The sequence below is a fragment of the Brassica oleracea genome, chromosome C7, assembly GCF_000695525.1.
Source record: "Brassica oleracea var. oleracea cultivar TO1000 chromosome C7, BOL, whole genome shotgun sequence".
Classification (NCBI taxonomy): domain Eukaryota; kingdom Viridiplantae; phylum Streptophyta; class Magnoliopsida; order Brassicales; family Brassicaceae; genus Brassica; species Brassica oleracea.
Window position 1 is genome coordinate 27,427,036 of NC_027754.1, and position 26,683 is coordinate 27,453,718.

General features: G+C 35.0%; 4 protein-coding genes across 7 annotated transcripts; 1 reads left to right on the plus strand and 3 right to left on the minus strand.

The window, feature by feature from the left end:
- Nucleotides 1–1,615: 1,615 nt before the first annotated feature.
- Nucleotides 1,616–6,390, plus strand: LOC106303900 (probable disease resistance protein At5g45510). Of its 2 annotated transcripts, none has more exons than XM_013740253.1 (3): nt 1,616–1,786; nt 2,175–5,836; nt 6,111–6,390. In XM_013740253.1, the coding sequence occupies exons 1-3, from the start codon at nt 1,636–1,638 to the stop codon at nt 6,153–6,155; spliced, it is 3,858 nt and encodes a 1,285-aa protein (XP_013595707.1). In that variant the 5' UTR covers nt 1,616–1,635; the 3' UTR covers nt 6,156–6,390. The 2 variants fall into 2 exon arrangements, with proteins under 2 accessions (XP_013595707.1, XP_013595708.1); XM_013740254.1 differs by lacking the exon at nt 1,616–1,786 and adding an exon at nt 1,865–2,087.
- Nucleotides 6,257–13,212, minus strand: LOC106303899 (coiled-coil domain-containing protein 136). Of its 3 annotated transcripts, none has more exons than XM_013740251.1 (3): nt 13,138–13,212; nt 7,581–10,691; nt 6,257–7,418 (listed from the first exon to the last, which is right to left on the minus strand). In XM_013740251.1, exons 2-3 carry the CDS (start codon nt 10,651–10,653, stop codon nt 6,673–6,675), a joined length of 3,819 nt encoding a protein of 1,272 aa, XP_013595705.1. In that variant the 5' UTR covers nt 10,654–10,691; nt 13,138–13,212; the 3' UTR covers nt 6,257–6,672. The 3 variants fall into 3 exon arrangements, with proteins under 3 accessions (XP_013595705.1, XP_013595704.1, XP_013595703.1); XM_013740250.1 differs by having other exon boundaries at nt 6,257–7,394; nt 7,557–10,691; XM_013740249.1 differs by having other exon boundaries at nt 6,257–10,691.
- Nucleotides 13,213–14,775: 1,563 nt separating this feature from the next.
- On the minus strand, nt 14,776–21,881 carry LOC106303901. Its single transcript, XM_013740255.1, has 2 exons — nt 21,430–21,881; nt 14,776–16,903 (listed from the first exon to the last, which is right to left on the minus strand). Exons 1-2 carry the CDS (start codon nt 21,815–21,817, stop codon nt 14,874–14,876), a joined length of 2,418 nt encoding a protein of 805 aa, XP_013595709.1. The 5' UTR covers nt 21,818–21,881; the 3' UTR covers nt 14,776–14,873.
- Nucleotides 21,882–23,539: 1,658 nt separating this feature from the next.
- LOC106301412 lies at nt 23,540–26,235 on the minus strand. The gene has a single exon (XM_013737799.1). It carries the CDS (start codon nt 26,108–26,110, stop codon nt 23,735–23,737), a length of 2,376 nt encoding a protein of 791 aa, XP_013593253.1. The 5' UTR covers nt 26,111–26,235; the 3' UTR covers nt 23,540–23,734.
- Between the last annotated feature and the right edge of the window lie 448 nt (nt 26,236–26,683).

The following is a 26,683-nucleotide window of genomic DNA, read 5'->3' on the forward strand; positions in this document are numbered from 1 at the left end:
GACATATCGAATGATGTAATATGCTGTCTATTGTCCAGCGTAGCGTTTCCACCTCTGAATACAGGACATATTCTTCTTTCCTTTCATTTATTCTATACCCATGAATTATGTTTCTCGAGATCCATCTTTCCAAACATATTTATATATTCATACTTTATATAATTTTCAAATAAAATTTATCCACAGTAAAGCAAATAAATCATGCATCACTAATATAGATTAAAATAAATAATTCATTTGTACAAATTTAATATATATATATATATATATATAATCAAAAATTCATGGCAGAATTTATAATCAGATACATATCAAAAAGCATAACCAGACAACATATGGTTTAGCTAAGATAGCTCGTGTTTTTCATAAAAGTTTAATTTTTGTTAGTTGTTATATTTTAACCTGGGTGCACATACCACTTTAACTTTGAATAATAGAATAATCATTTAATGTCGAAAATATGCATAATTTGTAAAATAAGTCAAAATTTAAATTAAATAGTATCTTCTATCTAGTTATCGTATTATTATAAATAAATCGTAATAGAAATTAGATAATTATTATTTACATTGAAACAATATTTCAAAATATTTCAAATTTTTAAATCACCAATAAAATTTTAATTTCTTTTATAAACATAAAAACATAAAAACAATTATACTTTTCTATTAAATTAAATTTGTAAAATAATAATTTTCTGTTTTTAAAGATGTAAATCTTTTATATCTTTTTTTTTTACAACAAAAGGCTAAGATACTAAGAAGATTCCTGGTCCGAGAGCCACCTCGGAGGAATTGAATCAACATAAATCATAATAGATGGCAAATTCCTAGCACCTCGTGCCAGCTTGTCCGCAAGAGTATTTTACGCCCTTGGGATATCTTGGATTGTAAAGTTATGAAAGAATTCCTTACATCTCATAAACTCCTCCATGTGTGTAGTGAACGCCGACCATTCTGTCGGTGTAGACACCATCTTCACCAATTGAGAGCAGTCAATTGCTAACACCACCTCTGAGATTTGTAGGGTCTTCATGCATTCCATCACCCATATCAAAGCTTCACATTCAGCATTTAGCATATAAAAGTGATACACTCCTACGAATAGACATTGTACCTATCATAGTATCAGTTGATCCATCTTTTCTGTACATCCATCCTTGCCCCGTGTAAGGATCTTGTTCCTTCCGTGCTCCATCAATATAACACTTGTTGACGCCATGTGAAAAAATGTTCTCTGTGTAGAGATGCACGATTTATAGACTCGTCAGTTTGAGATTCAGCCCACAAAACACCTTCTATCTCTGCAGTCCGGAGAATATCAAAATGGGTCCTCGTCTGATTCTTGAAAACTTTAGCGTTTCGATTCTTCCAAATATACCACAATATCCATGGAAAATAACTCAAATCTGGTTCATTGGATAACCGCCAGAAGAAAGTCTATATTTGTGAAAAGAGATGAGGTGGAGAAAATTCCTGGACACGAGGGAATATTAGATAAAGCCCATATATCTTGAAATGTAAAAAAAAGAGTGGTTGAATATTATTTGAAAAACAACAAATACAAATATTTATTGTTTCTTAAAATCATGTTAAAAAAATCAGAACATCAGTTTTTAAATAGAGAAAAAAAAATATGTTAAGGTATTGCAAACTTATAAGAGAGAGAGTGTGCGTGAGAGAAGATGTTGACTTGGCTTTGTCAAGAAGGCAAAATGGTCAAGAGCGAACACTAACTCACCACCAAAGAAATCTCATCTTCATCATGTCGGAGAGTCGTCGCCCAGGTTACTTCAATATTTTAATTTGATTGATGTATTTTAATGGATTTGTGTGTGATTTCATCGAGCTTGACGTGTACGGATTGATAATATACCTTAATTTGATTTTTGAATTTCAACAATAAAAAACTGTTTTACAGTCAAAATCGTATTTGATTTTTCAAATCTTTCTAACAAAAAATTATTTGATTTTTCTGTTGGATTCTTACAAATCTGGAAGTGCTTCAAGTTAAACAAAAAAAAGATTCAGACATGGTTGAATCTGTGTCTTATTTGCTGCCTCTACCATCTCGTCGAAACAGATGAAGTATTATTATTTACAAAAAGTTTCAGACATGGTGTGTTTGTGTCTTCTTTGAATGACAAGCAGCTCTAACGCAGTATCTTTTTCCAGATTCCAATAATGCACAAGCTCGCCAAGATATGGAGGATGAGAAGTTGTGTAAAAAGATACTCAACGTTCTGAGAGAAGATGGGTCTCAAAGAGTTTTGCTGGCTGGTAGAGCTGGAATCGGAAAGACGAGGCTAGCAAAGAAGGTAGGCGAGTACGCAGGCATCTACAGAGACGAGGGCGGGAACGCCACTAACAATGGGTATTGCTTTCTGACCCTCGGCTTGCATCTCAACAACAAGTTCGAGGAGGAGGATGAGTTGTCGCTTTATGAGAACATAGCTTCCCAACTATATGTACACTCTGATTTCGAAGAGACTGAAGTGGATGATAGAGATGAGGATGAGGAGGAAGAGAAGAAGCCGAAAGAGTTGTTGGATGAACTGCAGAAGAATATCATCAAAGAAATAGCAAAGAGGGAGGTGGCGGCAGAAAAAAAAGAGCTGGCTGAGAAAAAAGACGAGAAGGAGAGATATCTTCTGTTGATTTTTGATGATGAAGGAAGCATGACCAAAGAGGATGTGGTGATGAAGGATTTGAAGCTTGAGAGGTTTCTCATAGATAAGATTCTTAAAGATCACACACGTCTTAAAATTCTCATTACAAGAAGAAAAGAAGATGAGGAGCCTACTGCAAATACTGATGTGGCAACAACCGACGTAAAAGAAGATTGGTCACAATCCGGGGAAGGTGATAGTGCGTCAGATGGAGAGAATGCTTCAGAGGACAAAACAACTGATGCTGCAACAGACCCAAAAGGTAGTGGATCACAGTCCGGGGAAGATGATAGTGCGTCAGATGAAGGGAATGCGTCAGGTGACAAAATAACTGATGCTGCAACAGGCACAAAGGGAAATGAGTCACAATCCAGGGAAGATGATAGTGCGTCAGCGTCAGAGGACAAAGTAACTGACCCAAAGGGTAGTGGATCACAATCCGGGGAAGATGAATTAAAAAATGAAGATGATAGTGCATCAGAGGACAACATAACTGATGTTGCAAAAGACACAAAAGGTAGTGGGTCACAATCCGGGGAAGATGGCGATGATAGTGCATCAGTGGACAAAATAACTGAAGAGGGGATTGAGCCCCCAGCCACGGACAAAACACTGGTTCAGGAGGTTGATGTGGAAAATGTCCCAACTACTACTGACTTACAGGCACCTCCTACAAAGCCTTGTGATGAAACCGATATGACAAAGGCTTTGCTTGGCTCAAACAATGAGTCTAGCCCGATGGGTTTATTTGCGTCTACTGTCACGGAAGAGTGGATAACCAGTATGAAAACGGTATCTGACATGGTGAAACAAAGCAAGGACTCGCCTGCTGCAGTTGCCGTGCTAGCCAATTCCCTCAAGCAGATTACTAAGAGCAGTACCAATCCAGGAAAAGAAAATATTGAAAAACTGATAAATAAAGTTCTTTCAGCTGCTGAAAGGTCTGATAAAGGCTCTTCATCTATCAATCCACTTCTGTGTCTTTCGTATGAGCTACTGGAATTTGGATTCTCATTGAAAGATGCCATCCTGGACTGTTTTTGGCATAGCTTGGACTTCTTTGAGCACTCTGGCTGCGTTTACTACCGTGACCTGATCACACAATGGATACTCGAAGGCTACTTTGATCCCGTCAGGTCCGTCGAAAAGGCGTACCAGGATGGTCACTTAATCTTGATGGAGCTTATAAACCGCGGGATGCTCAAGATACAAGAAAACAACGTGGTGGTACCAGAGAGGGCCATGAGCAGTTTGATTGATCCTCGACGCCGCGGGCTTCTTGGGAGATCAAGGCTTAGATTCTCTAGAGTCTATCGCGGTGACAAGAAGAAAGGTATAGGGAAAATCACACAGATAGATGATATGATCAAGACAGTGCAAGCGAAGAAAGGAGACAAGGCTACCACCGTTCTGGTTAGTGGAGACCGTCTTCGTCGTGAGACTCCTGAAAAGTATTTTAAGAAGCTGAGCGATCTTGAAGTACTAGGCCTGTTCGAGCCCACGCTGGACCCTTTTGTGTCGGCCTTTTCGATTCTTCCCAAACTCAGGGTTCTTGTAATCAGGGACTGTGATTTACTGACGGATATTGAAGAGCTTAAGGCTCTTAAAGAGCTGCACGCTCTTGAAGTCTCTGGTGCTAGCTCCTTGAAGAAAATCTCTGATGACTTCTTTAAAGCATTGTCTAAACTTCAAAGTCTACACCTGTCTGGTCTTCAGATCACAACTTCCCCTTCGAGCATTTCCGAACTGAAAGAGCTTCACTGTCTCATCATCAAGGACTGCCCTTTGCTGGAAGATTTGCCAGATATACAAGAACTCGTAAAGCTTGAGGTTGTTGATGTTTCCGGTGCTCGCGGGCTTCAGACTTGTTTCGACAACACGAAAGGCAAGAAGAAAAACAAAAGCAAGAACAAGAACTTCTATCATCTGACAAGACTTCAGCTCCTTGACTTCTCAGAGAGCCAAATAGAGCGGCTACCGATATTCCAGGACTCTGCGGTAGGCGACAAGCTTCACTCCGTCAAGCGGCTCTTGTTGCGCGACTGTAGCAAGCTGAGAAGGTTGCCTAGTTTGAAGCCCTTGTCAGGTCTGCAAATTCTCGATCTTTCGGGTACTACAAGCTTAGTGGAGATGCTTGAAGTGTGCTTTGAAGATAAGAAGGAACTCAAAACTCTTGATCTCTCGGGAACCAATCTTAACGAGTTGGCTACGACCATCGAGGAGCTGTCTAGTCTCAACAAACTGCTTCTGAAGGATTGCGCCAACCTAGAGGTTCTCCCAAACATCACAAAACTCACAAGTCTCGAGGTCATTGATGTTTCCGGATGTACTAAGTTGCATACGATTGAGGGATCATTTGAGGATATGTTTTACCTGTGTGAAGTGAATCTCTCTGGAACCAAAGTGAAGACACCAGAGTTGCCAAAAGAGACAAAAATCAGTTGTCTAAAGCATATTGTTCTGGCAGATGGAAAGCGTTTTGAAGGTGAGGAATGGAGCAAGATAAGGGATGAGATTGAAAGTAAGAGATCTGACGAGGCCAGCTCCTCTGACTCAGTTGTTAAGTCAGAAGGAATAAGAGAAGCGATTCAGCAGAATAAAGCTCACACCAGTGATGGTACTGAGAAGGGAGATGTCATCAAGGAACGTCTTCTCCATGTTCCCATTGAGAGGGAGATATATAAGGAGATACTCTCACGTTTTGATTCCGCAAGTCAGCAGGAAGTTAAGAAGATCCATGAATCTAAAGACCTAAAAGGTGAAGCTGAGTTTGTATCTTTTGTGGACATTGACTCGTCAAAGCTCAAATCATTCTTTGACGAGACCAAATCGGTGACGAGCTGCTCACTAAGGATGTGCATGGATATAAAAGACCTATTCGTTGAAGTGGATGAGGAAAGTTTGGGATCACTGGTGACTTTGTCGATTTCAAACTTTCCATTGTTAGAGACTATCTGCTGGGGTGGTAACTTCAAGAATCTGAAGACGCTAAGCATAGATTGCTGCCCAAAAATCAAAACGCTTTTCCCGGAAGCATCACAGATGCCTAGCAGCCTAGAGGAGCTAAACATAAACTATTGTGAGAAGCTTGAGAAAGTTGTTGAAGGAGTCGAACTGTCAAGTAGCCTGAAACTGCAAGTCAAGAATTGCCCAAAGTTGCAAGAAACTGTAAGTTGCACCTTTCTATTCTGATCACCTCTCCAGTGAGCATTTAGGACCAATGACCATCAATGCTCTCTTGCCCATTTTTCGTTTTCCTGAGAAGTGTACTTTTGTAGCTATCTTTTTCATGCCTACCGTTGTAGCACATGTCAAAATTCATCAGGAAAGGAACAGTTCCGAATCCAAATAGTCAAAAATAAGTTGCATTCTATGTTTTGCATATAGCATTTTTGCCACTTTTCAGGTTCATCTTAGCATTTTACACACTGTGTATTTGCAGGACTGGGTTATGGTAGAGCCCCCTGAAATATCACCACAAGAGTGAAAGATCACCAAAGTAGATGGAGCAAACATGATCTACTTGCTCTGCACTAAGCATCTGGATCGTTGTTGCCTGTAATGATTTACGTACTTTTTCTGCGCGTGTCTGAACTGTTGCGTGTTGTTGAATAAAGACCGGCTTTGAAACATCATCTTACCGGCCTTCTTTCTGTTTATTTTGTAAGATATTTTCCGGTGTTCTAAAAATCGTTCTAGACGGTCGCTTAGGCTATTTTATATGATATTTTATGCAGTAGAATCCCATGCATGATGTTCTATTCCTGTCTAGGAGGTGCACAGGACCTTTTTTGCTATGATTGTTTTGCTTTCTCAAACACTAGTATAACAGTGTTGTTTAAAAAGTCAGTTAACGTTAACGTTTGATTAAATAAGTAGGAATGTTTTATTTATTCAGAATGTCGGAGAGACAGATACATAAGCTCTAATGAAGTTACAAAGGCTATTCTTGCCCTTATTGAAACAAGGAGTGTTATATCAAATTAGCAAATACTTGGCGATGTCTATGGCTGTGATCTCCAGACTCCATTACCATCTGTGGGACAGAATGCGACTTCCGGGCATTTAAATTTCTCCAGCAGTTTCAGTTGTGGAAACAGACCCTGCAAATCTTTCCACTCAGCCTTGAATTCATGTAAATACTTCAAACGTAAAATCTGAACGCTGCATTTGTTTTCTGCATTTGAAGGTTTGTCGCTGAAACGGCTAAGGCTTCCTCCTTTGATTGAGAGCTTTTCAAGTTTGTCAAGTGTTTTGGGGTTTAACCAAACTGGAGGATTCTTTTCAGGGTAGCATTCTAGCTCCAACTTCCTCAAGCTAGAAGGAAGCTTAGAGGTACCTATCCCCGAATCTTCTTGCCTTCCTTTCCCATGTTTCTTGGTTTCGGTTCTCGTCATATTGAACAGTTTTGATTTTCTTGATCCAGATTCCTTGATAGCTTGCTTCTTCTGCACGGGAGCTCTCGGTTCTTCTGAAAAGCTTACTTTCTTACCAAGCTTGTTCTTGTCTAGTTTCTGAGTCTTTGCTTCTCCTTCATCATTAGGCTTCTTTAAGGCAGCCTTGATCTTTTCTCCATCTTTACTGTTTTCTTGGTGATCATCTGCCTTGCTCTGGATCATCGCGTCTTTGGATTCTTGCGCTGGACTTGTCTTCTTATCTACCTTGTCTGGTTTTGACATCTCTGCTTTTACCTCATCTTTCTTCTTTCCTTCTTCTTCTATTATATCTCTTTTCTCTTCTTGTTTCTCACCTCTTTGATGATCATCTGGCTTGCTCTGGATCATCGTGTCTTTGGATTCTTGCGCTGGACTTGTCTTCTTATCTACCTTGTCTGGTTTCGAGTTCTCTGCTTTCACCTCATCTTTCGTGTTAGCTTCTTCTATTATATCTCTTTTCTCTTCTTGTTTCTCACCTCTTTGATGATCATCTGGCTTGCTCTGGATCATCGTGTCTTTGGATTCTTGCGGTGGACTTGTCTTCTCATCTACCTTGTCTGGTTTCGAGTTCTCTGCTTTCACCTCATCTTTCGTGTTAGCTTCTTCTATTATATCTCTTTTCTCTTCTTGTTTCTCACCTCTTTGATGATCATCTGGCTTGCTCTGGATCATCGTGTCTTTGGATTCTTGCGGTGGACTTGTCTTCTCATCTACCTTGTCTGGTTTCGAGTTCTCTGCTTTCACCTCATCTTTCGTGTTAGCTTCTTCTATTATATCTCTTTTCTCTTCTTGTTTCTCACCTCTTTGATGATCATCTGCCTTGCTCTGGATCATCGTGTCTTTGGCTTCTTGCGCTGGACTTGTCTTCTCATCTACCTTGTCTGGTTTCGAGTTCTCTGCTTTCACCTCATCTTTCGTGTTAGCTTCTTCTATTATATCTCTTTTCTCTTCTTGTTTCTCACCTCTTTGATGATCATCTGCCTTGCTCTGGATCATCGTGTCTTTGGCTTCTTGCGCTGGACTTGTCTTCTCATCTACCTTGTCTGGTTTCGAGTTCTCTGCTTTCACCTCATCTTTCGTGTTAGCTTCTTCTATTATATCTCTTTTCTCTTCTTGTTTCTCACCTCTTTGATGATCATCTGGCTTGCTCGTGACAGTGTCTTTGGATTCTTCTTGTGGTGGACTTGTCTTCTTATCTACTTCCGAAATCTCTGGTTTCACCTCATCTTTCTTCTCTCCTTCCGTTTTATCCTCTTCTCCATCTCTTTTCTCTTCTTGTTTCTCACCTCTTTGATGATCATCCGGCTTGCTCTGGATCGTGTCTTTGGATTCTTCTTGTGGTGGACTTGTCTTCTTATCTACTTCCGAAACCTCTGCTTTTACCTCACCTTTCTTCTCTCCTTCCGTTTTATCCTCTTCTCCATCTCTTTTCTCTTCTGGTTTGTCACCACTTTGGTGATCATCTGGCTTGCTTTTTACAATGTCTTTCTCATCTCCTTCAGTAACCATGTCTGGTTTCGAGCTCACCTCATCTCGCTTCATTCCTTCTTCTGGATTAACCGTGTCGCTTTTGTTTGTTGATTCCGAGGATGGACTCGCCTTTATAACACCATCTTCTGATCTTGATTTCTCTGCATCTACCTTATCTTGCTTCTTTCCTTCCTCTTGAGCAGCATTCCCCTCGTCTCTGTCAACGACCTTATCAGCCTTCAAGCTCTCTTCGTTTGTCTGTCCCTTCTTCTCATCTTTTCCTTCCTTTGGAGGATTCTCCTCGTTTGCTGTTTCCGTACTCCCCTTTGCTTCATCTGTTTCTTCCAATTGTCCTCCTTTTCCCCCTTCTTCTTCATACCGGAACCGAGCTCCCCATGCTATTTTCAGACTCTCCAGTTGCTTGAGGTCTTTCAACGACTCCATGAAATCTTCCACCTTGAATTGGTATCTGTTTACTGTAATGCTTAGCTTCCTTAGATTCGCAAGGTGTTTAACTGCACACTCTTTTTCATTATCGGACTGGCTAATCACAAAGCCCTTAAGAACTTGTAGTGTCTTAAGACGTGAAATCTCTCGAGGCATGCGATCTAGCATATAGCACTCTGATACATCCAAGTAGATCAGACTCTCAAGCGAGCCTATGTCTTCAGGAAGACCCTCTAGATTGTAGCATGCTCTTAGATCCAATATCACTAGCCTCGGAAGCGAGCAGGGGAGTTTTTTGAGGTTTTCGATCCTCGAGATCCCTTGAAAACTTGCCAGCCTGAGGTTCTTGAGAGACTTTATATCCTTGAGAAACTCTGTGCTCTCGACTTCGATGTGACGCTTTGCAGTGCGTTCCCATCTTCCTAAATAAAGCACCTTGAGTGAATCCATCTCCGGAAACCACTTGAATGTGAAATCAGGGTACCTTTCCGAGGAATTGAAAATCGAGTTCACATCTTTCAGTGGCATTTTGGATGCTTTAGCCTCTGGTTGCAACGAGGACCTTTTTACTAGGCACACGTTATTACTCTCTGAACATTGCATCTTGAGCTTCCTTTCGGAGTAGAGATCAAATAGCCCTAGCCCATTACGGCTGGCTAGGTAGACAACTGCAGCGTGCACATGAGGATCCATCTTATAACCACCTGTTTTTAGTTTCCTCTCATCTTCGGCCGGCTCCACCAACCCTTTTCTTGATAATTCATCAAGAATTCTCGTTACTGTGTTTTCGGAATCTTCGTAGCTGATGAAACCTTCTCCGATCCACCAGTACATCAACATTGTCTTTTTAACCTCTTTGTTCTCCGGGAACACGGCGAAGGACAGCAAACATAGCATGTATGTGAACTCAAGTACTTCAAACGTCTCCACAACTTCTTCAAAAGCTGAAGAATGTTTGAAATCATCGGAAACGTGGAGGCCAGGCAAGAGTATGTCGCTCCCTGTCTCAACGATCTGACCATTTTCCTCAGAGGTTTTAGAATCTGTAACGCTTAAACCTATGGCTGATTGTTTCTTGAGTAATGATGGGATCTGACCCTTCAAGTTGAGAACCTTTCTTCTGATTTCCTTGAGATCCCGAGCCCGGGACTTGGCTGAATCAGTCTTCAATAGTATTGCTCTCAGTTTATTTGAAGGCACTTCAATCTCCAACGACTTGCTAATATTGCTTTGGAAATGAGCCAGTTTCTCAAACGCAGCCTTCATCTGACGAATGTCGTTTTGCAGTTTCAAGATCTCGAGGTTTGCTTCTTCTTGATCTTGGCCTTGACTGCCTTCGCCGTTGTCACTTGCATAGGCTGAGCTCTCTTTCTTCACTCTAAAACCTTTTTTGACTGTTTCTCTGATCCGACCCCACCAAGATGATGATTGAGTTCTCTTCTCTTCAACTGGTTTGTCGACCGGTTCCTCATTCTTGTCAACAACATTATCTTTCTCGGATTGGGTTGGGGCATCTAGCTCAGACTGTAAGTCAAGAACGGTATCTTTCTTGGATTCTTTTATCGCATCTAACTGAGACTGCAGGTCAGATAGGACGTCTTTAATCTGATCGATAGTACATTTTTGCACCATGGTCAAAATGGCAATGGCGGTGGGAAACAAACAAACACCTGCAAATTCACTAGAAAGAATGTAAAATTTGATGTGTATGATTCAGCGTTTGATGATATGCTCAAAGAGCCTTCTATGTTTTTTTTCTCCCAAAAAAAAAAAAAAAAAAAAAAAAAAAAAAACAGAGAGACAATGGAGTTATAAGTTTATTTCGAAATTTCCAGTAACAGTTCCATTTGAGAGCCATGTATTTAAATAACCTAAACTCGTGTCTCACTCAGGCAGTCAGGCATATGCACAAACTGTTGAAAAAACAAACTAGACCGATGAAGCGAAAGCGAAAGCAAAAGACTTTCTATACGTACTTATTAAAGCATACACAAAAGCCCAAAACTACCTTAAAAAATCCACAAACCCATGTGTTTCAGGTTCTAAACGCATGATTATTGGGGTCTTTGCTCTTGGCTCCTTAATACACGTTTATATATACATAAAAACCCAAAAGCAAAGACCCCAATAATCATGTCCTAAACAACCGCTTATAATTGCTTACAACCCTAAAACACATGGATCATGGGTTTGTTGACTTTTCATAAGATAGTTTTGGCGTCTTGCATGTGCTTTATTAGTAATAACCGCAATGTAATAACTAGTAATGAGATTCTAAGTTAAAATATGCGTTTTGCACGAGATGAACATCATGGATACAAATAATTTGTACATATTATTATTATTATTAGTTATTTTGTGTTCATTTACGTATTATGTATATAATTAAATATAATAAACAAATAAATCAAGAAAATACCTCTTGGTAAATAAATCAAAAGATCATTTATTTATTTTATATGGTATAGAGTTAAATTTCAAATATATTGACACAAATATATAATATAGTTTAATATAAATATTTATTATTGAGACGTTCTACTCATATGATTTTATTAGCATTTGTATATTTGAGGTAACAAGAAATTTAAACCATTAATCATAAAATTTTTAATGTGAAATTTTTTCAATGCAAATTTCAATATTAAAATATTAAGGTCTCGATACTTTTTCAATGAAAATATTGAAATTAACATATTTATGTATTTTATATGGTATATAGTTTAATTTAAACGATATTATATATATATATATATATATATATATATATTTAATATGAATATCTAATAAATGAGACTTCATCTTCATATTCATACACTTTTGTGATCATTTGTATTTTGTTATAAAAAAAACATTAACTATTAATAACAAAATTTTCAATGTGGGACTTTTAATATTTTTATAATTTATAGTCGTTTTAAAAGATTCAAAATATAACATATAAGAAAAAAATCTGATTTTTTATTATGTGGTTACTCTATTGTTTTATTTTTTTCAAATAATATAAAATTAAACAAAAAAGAGCGAGAAGACAAAAATTGTTATCAAATCTTTATCATTCGTAATCATTAGTTTTCTTATATATAGTAATCATATTCGGTAATTCCGTTGCTTTTATTTAAGGAAAGATGGAGAATATCATTTTGTACACTAATAATCAATTTGATAGTTAGTTTAATTAAAAAATATATTATATGTTTAGATTAACTTACTTTTCTAATGATTCTAAAAATGATCATAGTGATGACATGTGGCTACCCAAAATATTTTAATGTTTCTCAATTAATATATAAGGGATTTTATAAAATAATTTTTAATAAATTATTTATATTAATATTGTAAATAATAACCAAACATATGTAAACGATATTTTCATGATTTAATAAAATTAAAATATAAAAATATTTAATTTTTATCAGTTCAAATAGGATATTTATTTTTAAAATCTCAAATTAAAATATTTAAGTATTGTTTATATGATATATAGTTTAATTTAAAAGATACTAAAATACATATCATTTTAATTTGAATATCTAGTGCATGAGACTTCCTAATCATATGATTTTATTATCATGTATCTTGTTATAACAAAAGTTTAAACCATTAACCACAAAATTTTCAATGTAGGATTTTTGACAGGTTTCTTAATTTATGATCGTTTTACAAAATCCAAAATATATCATATGCGAAAAATATAATTTTTATTATATGATATGTGGTTGTTTAATTTATTTTATTAATTGAAAATAAAAAAATAAAATATGATATACAAATTGTTATCAAATCTTTATTATTCAAATTATTAATTTATATATATATTAATCACATTAGGTAAATAATGACATAAATTGTTATGATTCTTGTAGTTTAAATATATTTCTCTAAAATCATTCTGTGGATGACGCATGACATATATCACATGTTGTAATACTTCTCGAAGCATTTTAACTAGATTTGTGCAGGTAAAGAAAATGATATCCTAGGTTATGGGTCTCATACATTTTTAACTACCAATTAACTCGAATTGGTACTCCATAGTTTGTAGGTGAAAGAATATACAATCTCTAATCTGGTAAAAATAAAATAAAGAAAAGCGAAAGGTAAAGAACAATGTACCTTACAAAGTATTTTGTCTAAAAGGTGACGTTCAGGTGTGACTGTATATCCAACACCTTATGAAGTGATCCTCTGTTTCTGAATAAAAAAACTAAAGAGAAATATTGCTTTATATTACTACTTCGTGGCATCGAAGCTGGCTTGCAGGCTGAAACAAGAAACAATAAAGAAAGCATCCGATACAGTTGTTCTTTGTTTCCAAGAAAGGGAACAGAAGAACCTCATTATGTGGAAGAAGCAAAGTATCCATATCCATGAAAAACACAAGGTTGTAATTACCTCACATAGCCCCGTGCATGGTTAAACAAAAACTTTAATCTATCGTATCGACGTATCGACTTCTCACCAATTTCTTCAAAAAGCTTATAAAAATCTCCCGAGCTACTTTTTTTAAGCCAAGTTAATATGAAACCCTAGATTGTCTCGTGTAGGTTAAGGTTCACGCAAATCAGACTCTCATCTCTCTGGTAAGCAATAGGGAATCTGGTCATTTGATATGGGCTGAGAAAAAACAATTGAACTGAAATTCATCAACCTTAAACTGAACCAAATGTGTAACCCTATTAGGAGATCTCGGTGATTACGAGATCACCTAGGAGGTATTTTCATTTAACTATTAGGAAAGTTAGCATCAATTTATAAGTTAGATTCCATATTCTATTATATAAAGAATTTGTTAAACAAGTTATGTACTTTGCTAAGTTAATAAAAAGAGAAGCTATTATACTTCAAACTTCAAAGGTTTCCTCCAAACTTATCAAACCCAAACGTAAAAGAAATTATTATTTCAAATTAACGGAGCTGAACTAAAATCAAAAACCAGATTTTATTTAACCGAATGAAACAAACCATATAGCTCAAAATCCAGACTAGTTGACTAACGAAGATCCATATATCAAGCGGTTTTGCTTGCACCATATTGGAAAAATCTTATATAAATTTTTCTCTATTAAATTGTATAAATGATGCTAGATTATATTTTTTGGACTCGAAAACCCAAATATATGATATATGAATAATAAATACTTAACCCAACTACTCGAATAATGAGGTTCCACTAATTATTTTTCTTTAGTTTTGTCATTTTAATCAAGTCAAAGCATAACCAAGTTTTGAAACAAAATTGAAGTAGAATTTGTTTGTGGTTCATACCTATTTCTCAAACACCTATACAATTCTATAACCGAAACTAAACCTGCAATGATAGAAGAATTTTTATGAACCATTTTTGAATTAAATGTAAAATTATATATAAATAAAAACATTTTGTTTGGAAAACATACATTCTGAAAGAAAGTTTAAGTCATATGGAAATCTGTATGTTTCCGGAACGCATAATACAAAGACAGACAGTCTTGCACGCAGTGGTAGTAATCAAATTGTCCTACGTCATTTATATGGACATATAATTACAATTTTTTTACATAGTCCTAATTGAATCTGTTTAAGTTGGTGACAAAAAAAAATCTTTTGCGAAAATGATGTTTCGTTTTTATAGTGGATATAATACTTTTCAAACAAAATTTCAAATATATTAAAAAGGTTTTTCCTTCTGGTGTTAGAAAAGTGAAGTCAATCCACTTCACCAGCCAATCCACCTTTCTTCGAATTGAAGTCTTAATCAAGGTTTGAATCCAAAGAAATCAAAGAACATTGCTTTAAATTTGAAATAGAGCAATCGAGACTACAAACAAACACACACACACACATATTCTTTATTTAGAAAAAAGAAGCAATCACTCGCCTACAACGAGTTTAGCTCTAGCATCTCCTTTATTGATCTGAAACTGATCAGCTAAACCGAAGTGAGCCATCAACAACCAAACAAAGTTAAGAAGCTCTCCACCTCTGCTAAGTTGCGCCACCTGCTCTGTAGCTTTACAGTGACTTGCTGCGTAAGATAGCAACTCAACCCACACTTTGCTCAACACCCTCCATTTCCCATCTCCATGACTAGCACTACTACTACTCCCGTCCAGTCTCTTAAGCTCTTTTGCCAACATACTCGCATCGAAAAGAACCGATTTACTTCGGTCTCCCTTCACATGCATCGGCTCAATATCGTTACTAACCTCTAAAACCATCTTGCTCCCTCGTTTCATATCTCTCAGGTTCTTGAAATGTCTTCCTTTGAAAAACCTCTTAGCTTCATCTAAAGTGTCTCTAAATCTTATAGTCCCGATTCCCGCAACTTCCGACATCAACTTAGGTTGCATTATCAACAGATACATCATGTAATCCGAAATAATCTTGCTGAACTCGCGGTCATCGCAACTCTTTCCACTCCCATTCTCCACCTCCTTATCTTCTTCTTCTTGAAAACATAGCTCAGTAGCAATATGCCAAAGGAGAAGACTTTGATCGTAATCAACATTCGCTACATAACGCATCAATCTCTCAACTTCCTCCAACTTGCTATCCTGTAAAACCCATTCTCCTCTCGCCGAAGACACTTTCTTTGCACGTTCAGGCGTTTCCGCGAACTCGGACTTACGTTTCAGCTCACTGAATATAAACTCCCATTGATTCCTCGTCAATGGTTCGCTCGATACGAATCTGATCTGGTCTATATGAGATTTAACACTGAAGATTCGATCAACGTAACCCCAAAGCTTTCTGAACACCCAAGGAATCACCGAGAAGAACACGAGGTACAACGGATAAACAGTGCAATAAATCATATGGTTCTTCTTTGACCATCTCCTGATGAAGGTTCTGACTGAACTCTCAAGATCCTTGATCCATCCAGACAAGCTCTGGAATATTCTGATTACGTAATCGAACATGGACACCACAAACTCCGACACAAACTCGCTCCTCCGGTTGATTTTTGAGACTTTAGCTTTCAGACAATATCCGATGAAGTTGAAACCGTAGATCACACCTGACCATCTCCGCAACAAAAACGGCGTCGTAAGCACCTCGCGCGTACGGTTTCCTTTGCATGCATGCATCGTCTTGCGTGAATCCATCGGCGTCCAACGCGGCTTCCTAAACGCGAGCAAACGGTTGAGAAAAGAGTCGATAAAACTCTCGTCTTTCACTTGATCATCATTAAGCTTGCTCGATACCGCGAACATCCAATCAGAGAGCAAGAACATGGCAAGCGAGGAGAGTTCAAGAGCGATACCGACGATGAACAAAGTGTAAGTAATCACAACGTCCGCTCCATGGAAATCCACTGATTTTTCAGGTCTGAAATGGAAGACAAGGAAGGAAGCAAGGAGCGATCCAAACGCAATAACGCGAAACACAGTACCCTTATGCGTATGAAGAATCGCCGTTTTGGTATACATGGAGTCGTATAGAAACCCTAGCTCGGATTCAATTATCCTAAGAGCGTCCTCGGGAGCCAACTCTTTGAAGAAGTCTCTGCTTTCGTCTCGCTCACGGAAGCTGAAAATTAGGTCAACAACGAGTCCTTTAAAAGTGTTGAAGAATCTGAAACCGTACTGAACGATTTTGAGATGGTTTAAGGGATCTGGTCCCGGTTTAAGTGTCGGGGGTCTATCGTGCTTGTCTGGTTCGTCGATGAGGACGATGTCCGTTGGGAGGTTGGAGTCTTTTCTTGAATCGTATTCTTCCATGAGCTTAGCGTAGTTAGGACCAGTGTCTGCTGGTTTACGCATTTGGTCTTTGAACTTGTCTAAACTCGCTGTGTATAGTGCACGTGTCCTCTCCGTGTATTTTATCACTGCGGTGATGAATAGTAGCGCTATTGGTGGCCATAAAGGGTTATCCATTGATTGCACCACCGCATAAGCACCTATGAAATCATAAAACATAATTAATAAGAAAACTTATATATAAGACATAACTTAGCAATTGTTTGTTTAGTATCATCCATATTTTTATCATGAGTTTTGATAATTTATTACTATCTGATGCTTCCACGTGAGTAATTCAGATAGAAGTTGCATCATGCAACTTGCATGTGACATGTCTCACCATTAATCTCGAGCTTTGGATCATTTTGTCAATTTAGTACCAAAATACCACAATAATATCTTTTTGAAATGTCTCAAATAATTGCACAAACGTGTAAGAGAAGTCCTAATAAAAATCTAGTAACCGTTCATAACTATTGCATATATAGTTATTAAGTTTAGTTTAGAACACCAATTATCTCTCAATCCAAAATTATATTAATATATAATTTTAAGGATTATAAAATCTCTCAAATATATGAGTACAGAAATCAATTAAAATTTTCTTGGTAAATAATTAAAAACTGAAAATTCACCGATAGAACATAAATTTAGTTTTGTACTAGAATAATAATACTACTACTAATAATAACAATAATAATAATAATAATAATAATAATAATTTAATGCAACTCATTTGTTTTTTTTTGTCATTTAATGCAAATCATTTATTAACCACAAATTTGCAGTATTTTCAACAATTGGATTTTAGTGCTAGTTTAAAAAAAAACACAAATTAAAATAAAATTTAAAATTTGTTTGTACTCAAAAGTACTACTAATTCTAAAGACTAATGAGCTCTACATTTGAAATTAAAGCCATCCGCATTAATAGTAACTAGATTTTGACCCGCGCTTTCAAAGCGCGGATTTATTATTATTTTTTTTTTCAATTGACAAATATTTAGTAAATTTCATATTTCATATATTTGTGTTTTATTTTATAAAAGACTTAAACTTTTTATCTTTCTTTATCGTGTTTCATTTTAAATGACTATTTATATTAAAAAAATTAAACTTTATTTTTTTAATGAATTAAGTTGATATAACTCTGATAAATTAATTTTATTATGTGATTAATATTTTTAATAAAAAAAATTATATACTTTTAATAAATATTTATACTTTTCAATGAAAAAATTCATTTTTTATGAATGCTTAAATTATATTAAGAAAAGAAAAAAATAATAATTAAGAATGGTTGAAAAAAATTATTTGAACTTGGACTCAATGGCCCAAAGGGAAAAAAATGTGAGAATTGGATCTGATTTCTTAATCGGCCCAAATGGCCCAAGAGAGATCTGATGTGGACAGTGGGCTGGATCCGAAAAAATGCCCAATATAGATGTGTTATTAATATTACTTGATTGCCCTTAATGAAACATGCAATGTTAGTAAAAAAAGGGCAGACTAAGGTAAAAAGGACAATAGGATTCTGTTTTAATAGTATAGATACCTAGATGGCTAGATGAGTTACTCTTCTAAAGAAAACATTTAAAAATAAAAAGTAAGTGAAAGAGGGTAAAAAGGAAAAAAATATCTCTTGTGAAAAAGTTTATCACCAAACGCTCTAATCAATTATATAATATTTAGTTGGAAATTCTCTATAATTTAGTTAATATGCATTATCGGTTTGATTTGCATTTGATATGTTTGATCTTCATTTTTTTTATTTGCGTCACCATTTCTGTGTCACCGTTTAAAATGGAAACACTACCCTACTAACGGTCACCATTTAAAATGGAAATACTACCCTACTAACGATGTTCTTATGAATAATAACGCTTTAAGATTCCATTAAAAAATTAACTACAGATTTGTGATATCATTTATTTTCTTAATCAATCTACCTAAATCACGTTTCTACAGAATAGTATCAGTTAAAAAGTGAAATCTCACAATACCTACACTATTACATGAATATATAACTAATGTAATTGTATCGCATTAAAGTAAATATCTGTGTACGCCTATTTTGCATTTGTGATTTGTTACTTGTCTACTTGGTAACTACTGTTATATAATATGCAATGGACATATACAATTTCATATTCAGATAAATTTACATAAAATTATATAAATTTAACATATACATAATTTTATATACTTTTTGCTATATTATATACATAATATTATATATATTTAACATGTTATTTTTGTATCACCTAATATTTTTGTGTCACTCAAAATCATATATAACACTTACACTAATAGAGAAACAAATATGTTATAGTTTTTTTATAATAAGTAATATAATATAAAAAAAATTAATGTATTTTTTATTTCAAAATATATTATATAATTTATTTTAATAAATTCACATATGTTATTTGATAATTTATATTTTATTTATACTTAAAAATTTGTAACTTTAGTTTAGATTTTAATTTTAATTATTTTATTTTTTATAACATTCTATCAAATATGATAATTTAGTCAATTTATTTGATAAATATATGTTTTGTATAATTTAATTAATATGCATTATCGGTTTGATTTGCATTTGATATGTTTGATCTGCATTTTTTTATTTGCGTCACCATTTCTGCGTCACCATTTAAAATGGAAACACTACCCTACTAACGGTGTTCTTATGAATAAGAATGCTTTAAGATTCCATTAAAAAACTAACTATAGATTTGTGATATCATTTATTTTCTTAATCAATTTACCTAAATCACAATTCTACAGAATAGTATCAGTTAAAAAGTGAAATCTCACAATACATATACTATTACATGAATATATAACTAATGTAATTGTAACGCATTAAAATAAATATCTGTGTATGCCTATTTTGCATTTGTGATTTGTTACTTGTCTACTTGATAACTACTTATACAATATGCAATGGACATATAAAATTTCATATTCAGATAAATTTACATAAAATTATATAAATTTACATAAAATTATATAAATTTAACATATCCATAATTTTATATACTTTTTGCTATATTATATACATAAATTTATATATATTTAACATGTTATTTTTGTATCATCTAATATTTTTGCGACACTCAAAATCATATATAACATTTACATTGATAGAGAAGCAAATATGTTATAATTTTTTTATAATAAGTAATATAATCTAAAAATAAATAAATTTATTTTTTTTACTTTCAAAATATATTATATAACTTATTTTAATAAATTCACCTATGTTATTTGGTAATTTATATTTTTATTTATATTTATGAACATGTAACTTTAGTTTAGATTTTAATTTTAAGTATTTTTTTTTTTAATATTCTATCAAATATGATAATTTAGTCAATGTATTTGATAAATATATGTTTTGTATAATTTAATTAATATGCATTATCGGTTTGATTTGCATTTGATATGTTTAATTTTCATTTTTTTATTTGCGTCACCATTTATGCGTCACCATTTAAAATGGAAACACTACCCTACTAATGATGTTCTTATGAATAATAATGCTGTAAGATTCCACTAAAAAACTAAGTACAGATTTGTGATATTATTTATTTTCTTAATTAATTTACCTAAATCACGTTTCTACAGAATAGTATCAGTTAAAAAGTGAAATCTCACAATACCTAAACTATTACATGAATGTATAACTAATGTAACTGTAACGCATTAAAAAAAAAATCTGTCTACGCCTATTTTGCATTTGTGATTTGTTACATATCTACTTGGTAACTACTGTTATACAGTATGCAATGGACATATACAATTTCATATTCAGATAAATTTACATAAAATTATATAAATTTAACATATCCATAAGTTTATATACTTTTGGCTATATTATATACATAAAATTATATATATTAAACATGTTATTTTTTGTATCAACTAATATATATTTTTGCATCACTCAAAATCATATATAACACTTACACTGATAGAGAAACAAATATGTTATAATTTTTTTTATAATAAGTAATATAATCTAAAAATAAATTAATTTATTTTTTTTATTTCAAAATATATTATATAACGTATTTTAATAAATTCACCTATGTTATTTGGTAATTTATATTTTTTATTTATACTTAAGAACTTGTAACTTTAGTTTAGATTTTAATTTTAATTATTTTATTTTTTATAACATTCTATCAAATATGATAATTTAGTCAATTTATTTGATAAATATATGTTTTGTATAATTTAGTTAATATGCATTACCGGTTTAATTTGCATTTGATATGTTTGATCTGCATTTTTTTATTTGCGTCACCATTTCTGCGTCACCATTTAAAATGGAAACACTACCAATGATGTTCTTATGAATAATAATGCTTTAAGATTCCATTAAAAAACTAACTACAGATTTGTGATATTATTTATTTTCTTAATCAATTTACCTAAATCACGATTCTACATAGTGGTATCAGTTAAAAAGTGTAATCTCACAATACTTACACTATTTATTACATGAATATATAACTAATGTAACTGTAACGCATTATAAAAAAAAAAAATTTGTGTACGCCTATTTTGCATTTGTGATTTGTTAGTTGTCTACTTGGTAACTACTGTTATACAATATGCAATGGACATATACAATTTCATATTCAGATATTCAAATCGTATCCAACCATACTTACCAGCAAGTGCTTGAGATACGAGACCAAACAAGTGACGTGCCCATAAGGCATTATCCTCTAGGGCCAACGCAGTTATCGTGTCCGGACCACCAAGGTGCAACAACAAGAACGGTGCCCACAGAGCAAGTAGCTTCTTGTTCTTCGGAGGATCATCGGGTTTTGGTTCCTTTCCTTGGTTCTTCGTGATCTGAGCCACTGCATAATTAGCTGTCCAATCCGCTAAAAGATACGCTGTCCATAGAATCATAGCGAGCAGCTTCTTCGATGTACGTTTTCGCAGCGGTGCAAGGAAGATAAGAGACGTTTGGAACACCAGAGACAATATTACAAGTCCCCTGATGTTCCATTTGTCTAAGATCTCTTTGACTGCTGGTGGTATCACTCGCATACTGCTCTTACTTCTTTTTTTTGTTGTCTGAAAATACTTGAGCTCGTTAAGTATCAAATTTAAGTTCCATGTTTCTCACTCAGGGTACATAATTTATACTAGAGGATTAGAATAATTGTTAGTAAATATTTAAATATTTGACTGTAGATTTTAAATGAAGCTATTCAATACCACGTGAATTATTTTCACCCTTTTTGCATTCCTTTCTTATATTCCACGCTAACTTTAATCATTGTTTTTTTGTGTCAGAATAAAATATTCTTTCCTTGTTGATAATAAAATCAAGAAATTTACACTTTAGTCTCGCACACACGTTACTTATAATGGTGCAGGAATTTTTTTCTGTCTAACACCATAGTCTAACACCATTTCCAAAGGACTTCTATTTTCTGCTCTATATTTTTCTCTGAAATAGAGAATCTCTATTATAAAGGTAGATTTGCCATAATATATATCTCTATAATAAAATTCTTCTATTTATAAAGAAAAATATAAAAATGTTATTTTTTACTTTTACATATACAGGTAAAAAATAACATTTCTCTATATTTTCCTATAAAATAGAGAAACTCTATTATAAAGTTACACATTTGAGCAAATCCACTTTTATAATACAGATCTTTATTTTAGAAGAAAATATAGAGACATACATTATAGATGCTCTAACAACTTAACTTTTTTTTTGGTAACCGTGGGATTCGGCGACCGAGGTCAACCGACTAGTCCCACGAGGTCACTCCACGTATTCTTGCGATTTAACGCTAGCTCGGATGGCCACACGGGATTTCGAAGTCGGGTCCATATTGGGCTGTTGCTCCCTCAAAACCACTAGCCCACCACCGCGTAGTTTTGGCTTAGCTTTTACGAGCGAAGTGAAAAAAATTCTTAAAACAAAATCAGAAATAATCTAATAAGAATAAAATAAAAATATATTAGTACTGTGATAGAAAGTAACCACTGAAATAATTAATAATAACAAGACTAATAATAGTACCGACTTTTTGGCCACTTGTGAACAATTTCACGTATACAAATGATTTTGATAGCAAATATATCTCTAAAGAAAAATAACCAAAAAATGTTTTATTAAAAAGTAATTATACATTTATATATAGGCTTAACTAATCTAGATTTAGTAAAGTGAAAGGATGAAGTTTTAAATTTTAAAAAATAAATATTAAAATTTTAAAATACAAAGGACTATCTCGATCATTTTGGAGCTATTTTGGTAACAAAAACTTAAAAATGCATATTTAAAAGAATTGTCTTAGTTTTAATTTGAAATATATAAATTAATTTTTAAATTATAATAGTCTTTATATTTTTTAAAAAAAATTATAAAAAATATAAAACATCAATAATTCTTGTGGATTTATAATAGATAGCATTAATACTGAATGAAGCAATTTTCTCTAGGAGGATCATCTTCTTTTCCTAAAAACGCTAATTTTCTAATTTTCTGCTAATATTAAATAATATTTTTAGAAAATTCTCTTTCAATATATCGCCCCAGTAGAATAATAAATTAATAATATATATAGTGTTTATATAAGTATCAACAAACCACTGTATTATTAGTTTTATATTCACAATAAAGTTTATTTCTATTTTTCTTACCATTTCAAAATATTTAGTAAAAATATATCTAACAGCATGATACATATCTCAAATACACTAAATATTAATATGAAAACAGATAGACCTCAGAAACCACACGCGAAAAATGGCAAGTTCATTATCAATGGTAATAATAAACTAACAAAAGAGATGATTTTCATATTCAATAAACATCGAATAAGTTGACTACACTACAAGTGCAGATTATTCAAGGAAGTGAAAATTAAAAAAAAAACACACACGCACACACAAAGAAACTAGTTTATTGATGATTTTTGTGTAGTTTCTTTTTTGGACTAATCACTTGGCCACGATCAGTTTGGCTCTAGCATCATCCCTGTTGATTTGGAACTGGTCTCCGAGTCCAAAATGAGCCATTAACAACCAGACGAAGTTAATAAGCTCACCACCTTTGCTGAGCTGAGAGGCATGTTCTTGAGAGTCACAATGAGTTGCTGCAAAGCAAAGCAACTCAACCCACACTTTGCTCACTACCTCCCACATGCTCTCTCTTCCGTTTTGTAACTTCATCAGCTCCTGTGCAAGCACGCTTCCATCAAACAGCACAGATTTGCTTCGGTCTCCTTTCACATCCATAGGCTCAACAAATGTTTTGACAGAGAGAATAGCTCGGCTAGCTTCTTTCACCAGGTTCTCTTTCTTATGCCTTATTTTATTGATATGCCTCCTCTCGAAAAACTCGTTTGCCTCTGCGCATGTGTCAAGGAAACGTATCTTTGCGATTCCGGACACAGATGACATGAGTGCAGGCTGCATGATAAGGAGGTACATCATGTAGTCAGAAAGGATTTTGCTGAACTCTCGGTTAGTGTATTCTGCCTTGTTTGTGACTTCTTCTTCTTCGGGGCGTTGGTACAAGAGTTCTGTAGCGATGTGCCACATGAGGATGCTCTGATCATAATCCTTTTCAGTCACATATTTCAGAAGCTTCGCATGGTCTGGTCCTCCTTCTGTCGTTTTGCTTGATGTTTCAACTAAAGTCCAGTCTCCTCTAGCTGAAGATATACTCTTGGCACTCTCTGTATCTTCAGCAAAACGATGTTTGTGTTGCACCTGATTGAATATGAACTCCCACAGCTCTCTCGTGAGTCGATCACTGGTTGTGAATCTTATCTCCTCAACCAACTCGGTAAGACCGAAAAAATCTAGGACTTTGGTGATCAAACGTGCAAGCTGGTGACGAAGTAAAGACACTGGAAGGAGGATGCAGTTACACTTGCTCAAGTTGCTTAATGGAAGGAGGATGCAGTTACACTTGCTCAAGTTGCTTAAAGTACGGTGAATCCAATAATTACAAAACTGGCGAGTTCCGGAAGATTGAATGAAACTGTGTATCATACCCTTGGTAGGATGGATTCTCTTGGGACGTATCTTCAAGCAGTAACCAATCAAGTTGTAAGCATGAACATACTCAGACCATCTGCGAAACATAAAGTTCCTGTCGAGAACTTCATGTCCATCCATGAAACATATGGATCTTTTCCACCTCAGCGTCCTGAAACCGAGGATCCAGTTGAGAACTGTGTCTACCCAAGCCCAAGGGTCTTTCTCGTCCAGGTCTTCCTTGAGATTCCTCAGTCTAGCGATGCTCCAGTCAGAGACACAGAACATGAGAAGAGCGATGGAATCAAGAGCTATTCCACATATGAGCAGCGCGTAAGTAAGAGCAACATCGAATCCTTCGTACTGAGCTTCGTTTTTAAGACTGAAGAGACAGAGGGAGGAGACAAGGCACGCTAGAGCTATAACCCGGAACACAGCTCCGGTCCTGTTATGAAGAATCTCTGCTTTTGTGAAGAGGCTTTCGTAGATGAGGCTGAGCTCGACTTCGATGATTTTTAGAGCATCTACTGCCTTCAGAGAGTCGAAGAACTTCCTGCTCTCGTCGCGTTGCTTGTTAGTGAAGATAAGATCAACAATAAGACCTTTGAAGATTTTAAAGTACTTGAAAGCATACTGAACGACTTGAAGGTTGGTGAGATCAGCGATGGGTCTAGCGGGTGTATTGCCTTCACGCCCTTTCTCTGGATCCTCCACGACAATGACCTCGGTTGGCATATTCATATCCCTTTTATTAGCATATTCCTCCATGAGCTTCGCGTAGTTAGCACCAGGATCAGGATCCTCGAGCATAGAGTCCTTGAACTTGTCAAGACTCGCTGAGAACAAGGCTGATGTTCTCTCGACATACTTGATCACTCCGCCGAAAAGCATGATAACCGTCGGAATCAGAAGCCTGTTCGGTGTGGACAACAATATCACGTAGACTGTAGCGACCGCTTGGCAGACAAGGCTGAACAAGTGTCTGTTCCAAAGCTCATTATCCTCCAGGGCAAGTGCTGTAATGGTGTCTGGACCTCCAAGGTGCAAGAGAAGGAAAGGTGACCAAAAAGCTAACAGCTCACGGGTCTTGTCACGTTTGTCAGCAGCTTCTTCTTGACTGTCTGAGATTTGTCCCACTGCGTAATCGGCCGCCCAATCAGCAAGAAGATAAGCTGACCATATGAGCACGAGGAAGAGCTTCTTTGCTGTGCGTTTTCGGCTCGGTGCAAAGAAGATAAGGATTGTTTGGAGGAATAGACTGAGCATTATGACTCCACGAATGTTCCATTTGTCCCAAAACTTCTTCAAACGTGGTGGAAACATATCACCCATCTTGTCTCCTTCAGTTGACGCAGAGATTCACGTGAACCGAAACTAGTTTAATTCACACGGGACAGTTCTAGGCTAGTGAACGTTCTTCCACAAAGTTTTTTTTTTTCAAGTATATGTGGTCTTGACATAGAAAGACCACCAAGTGTCGATAATGTTATACTACAGGTTTGTTATTCCTTGCTTATAATCAAATATAATATCTTTCTCCTTTTTTTCTTTTCTTTATTCCTCGCTCGTCTTTGTTCTTTTCTTTTGAGCATAAGTAACTACTAAGAAAGGAAAATTAGACTTCCTAACTTCTGAGCATTTATAACTTTAGCTTTAACACTAACTATAGCTTAATCCGCATGCTCGTGCGGGTGTTAATCTTCTCGTTTTTATCAATTGTTTAATAAAATTTCTAAACACATAAATTATTTGGATATTTTTAAGTTCATACAAATCTATCCGGACCCGGAAGGATCCGAGTCCGAACCCCATCCAAAAGTTTATAATATCCGAACAAAGTTTAATTTTAAACCAAAAAAACGTACCCAAACAGGTATCTTGTTGTCCACGTCTAACTGATTTTGT

Excerpts from the sequence above, each read along its gene's own strand:
- LOC106303899 (XM_013740249.1), bottom strand. The coding sequence starts at position 10,653 with ATGGTGCAAAAATGTACTATCGATCAGATTAAAGACGTCCTATCTGAC.
- LOC106301412 (XM_013737799.1), bottom strand. The coding sequence starts at position 26,110 with ATGGGTGATATGTTTCCACCACGTTTGAAGAAGTTTTGGGACAAATGG.
- LOC106303901 (XM_013740255.1), bottom strand. The coding sequence starts at position 21,817 with ATGCGAGTGATACCACCAGCAGTCAAAGAGATCTTAGACAAATGGAAC. Across the intron at positions 16,904-21,429 it reads CGTATCTCAAGCACTTGCTG|GTGCTTATGCGGTGGTGCAA; the intron begins GTAAGTATGGTT and ends ATGATTTCATAG.
- LOC106303900 (XM_013740253.1), top strand. The coding sequence starts at position 1,636 with ATGTTAAGGTATTGCAAACTTATAAGAGAGAGAGTGTGCGTGAGAGAA. Across the intron at positions 1,787-2,174 it reads GTCGGAGAGTCGTCGCCCAG|ATTCCAATAATGCACAAGCT; the intron begins GTTACTTCAATA and ends ATCTTTTTCCAG. Across the intron at positions 5,837-6,110 it reads GCCCAAAGTTGCAAGAAACT|GACTGGGTTATGGTAGAGCC; the intron begins GTAAGTTGCACC and ends GTGTATTTGCAG.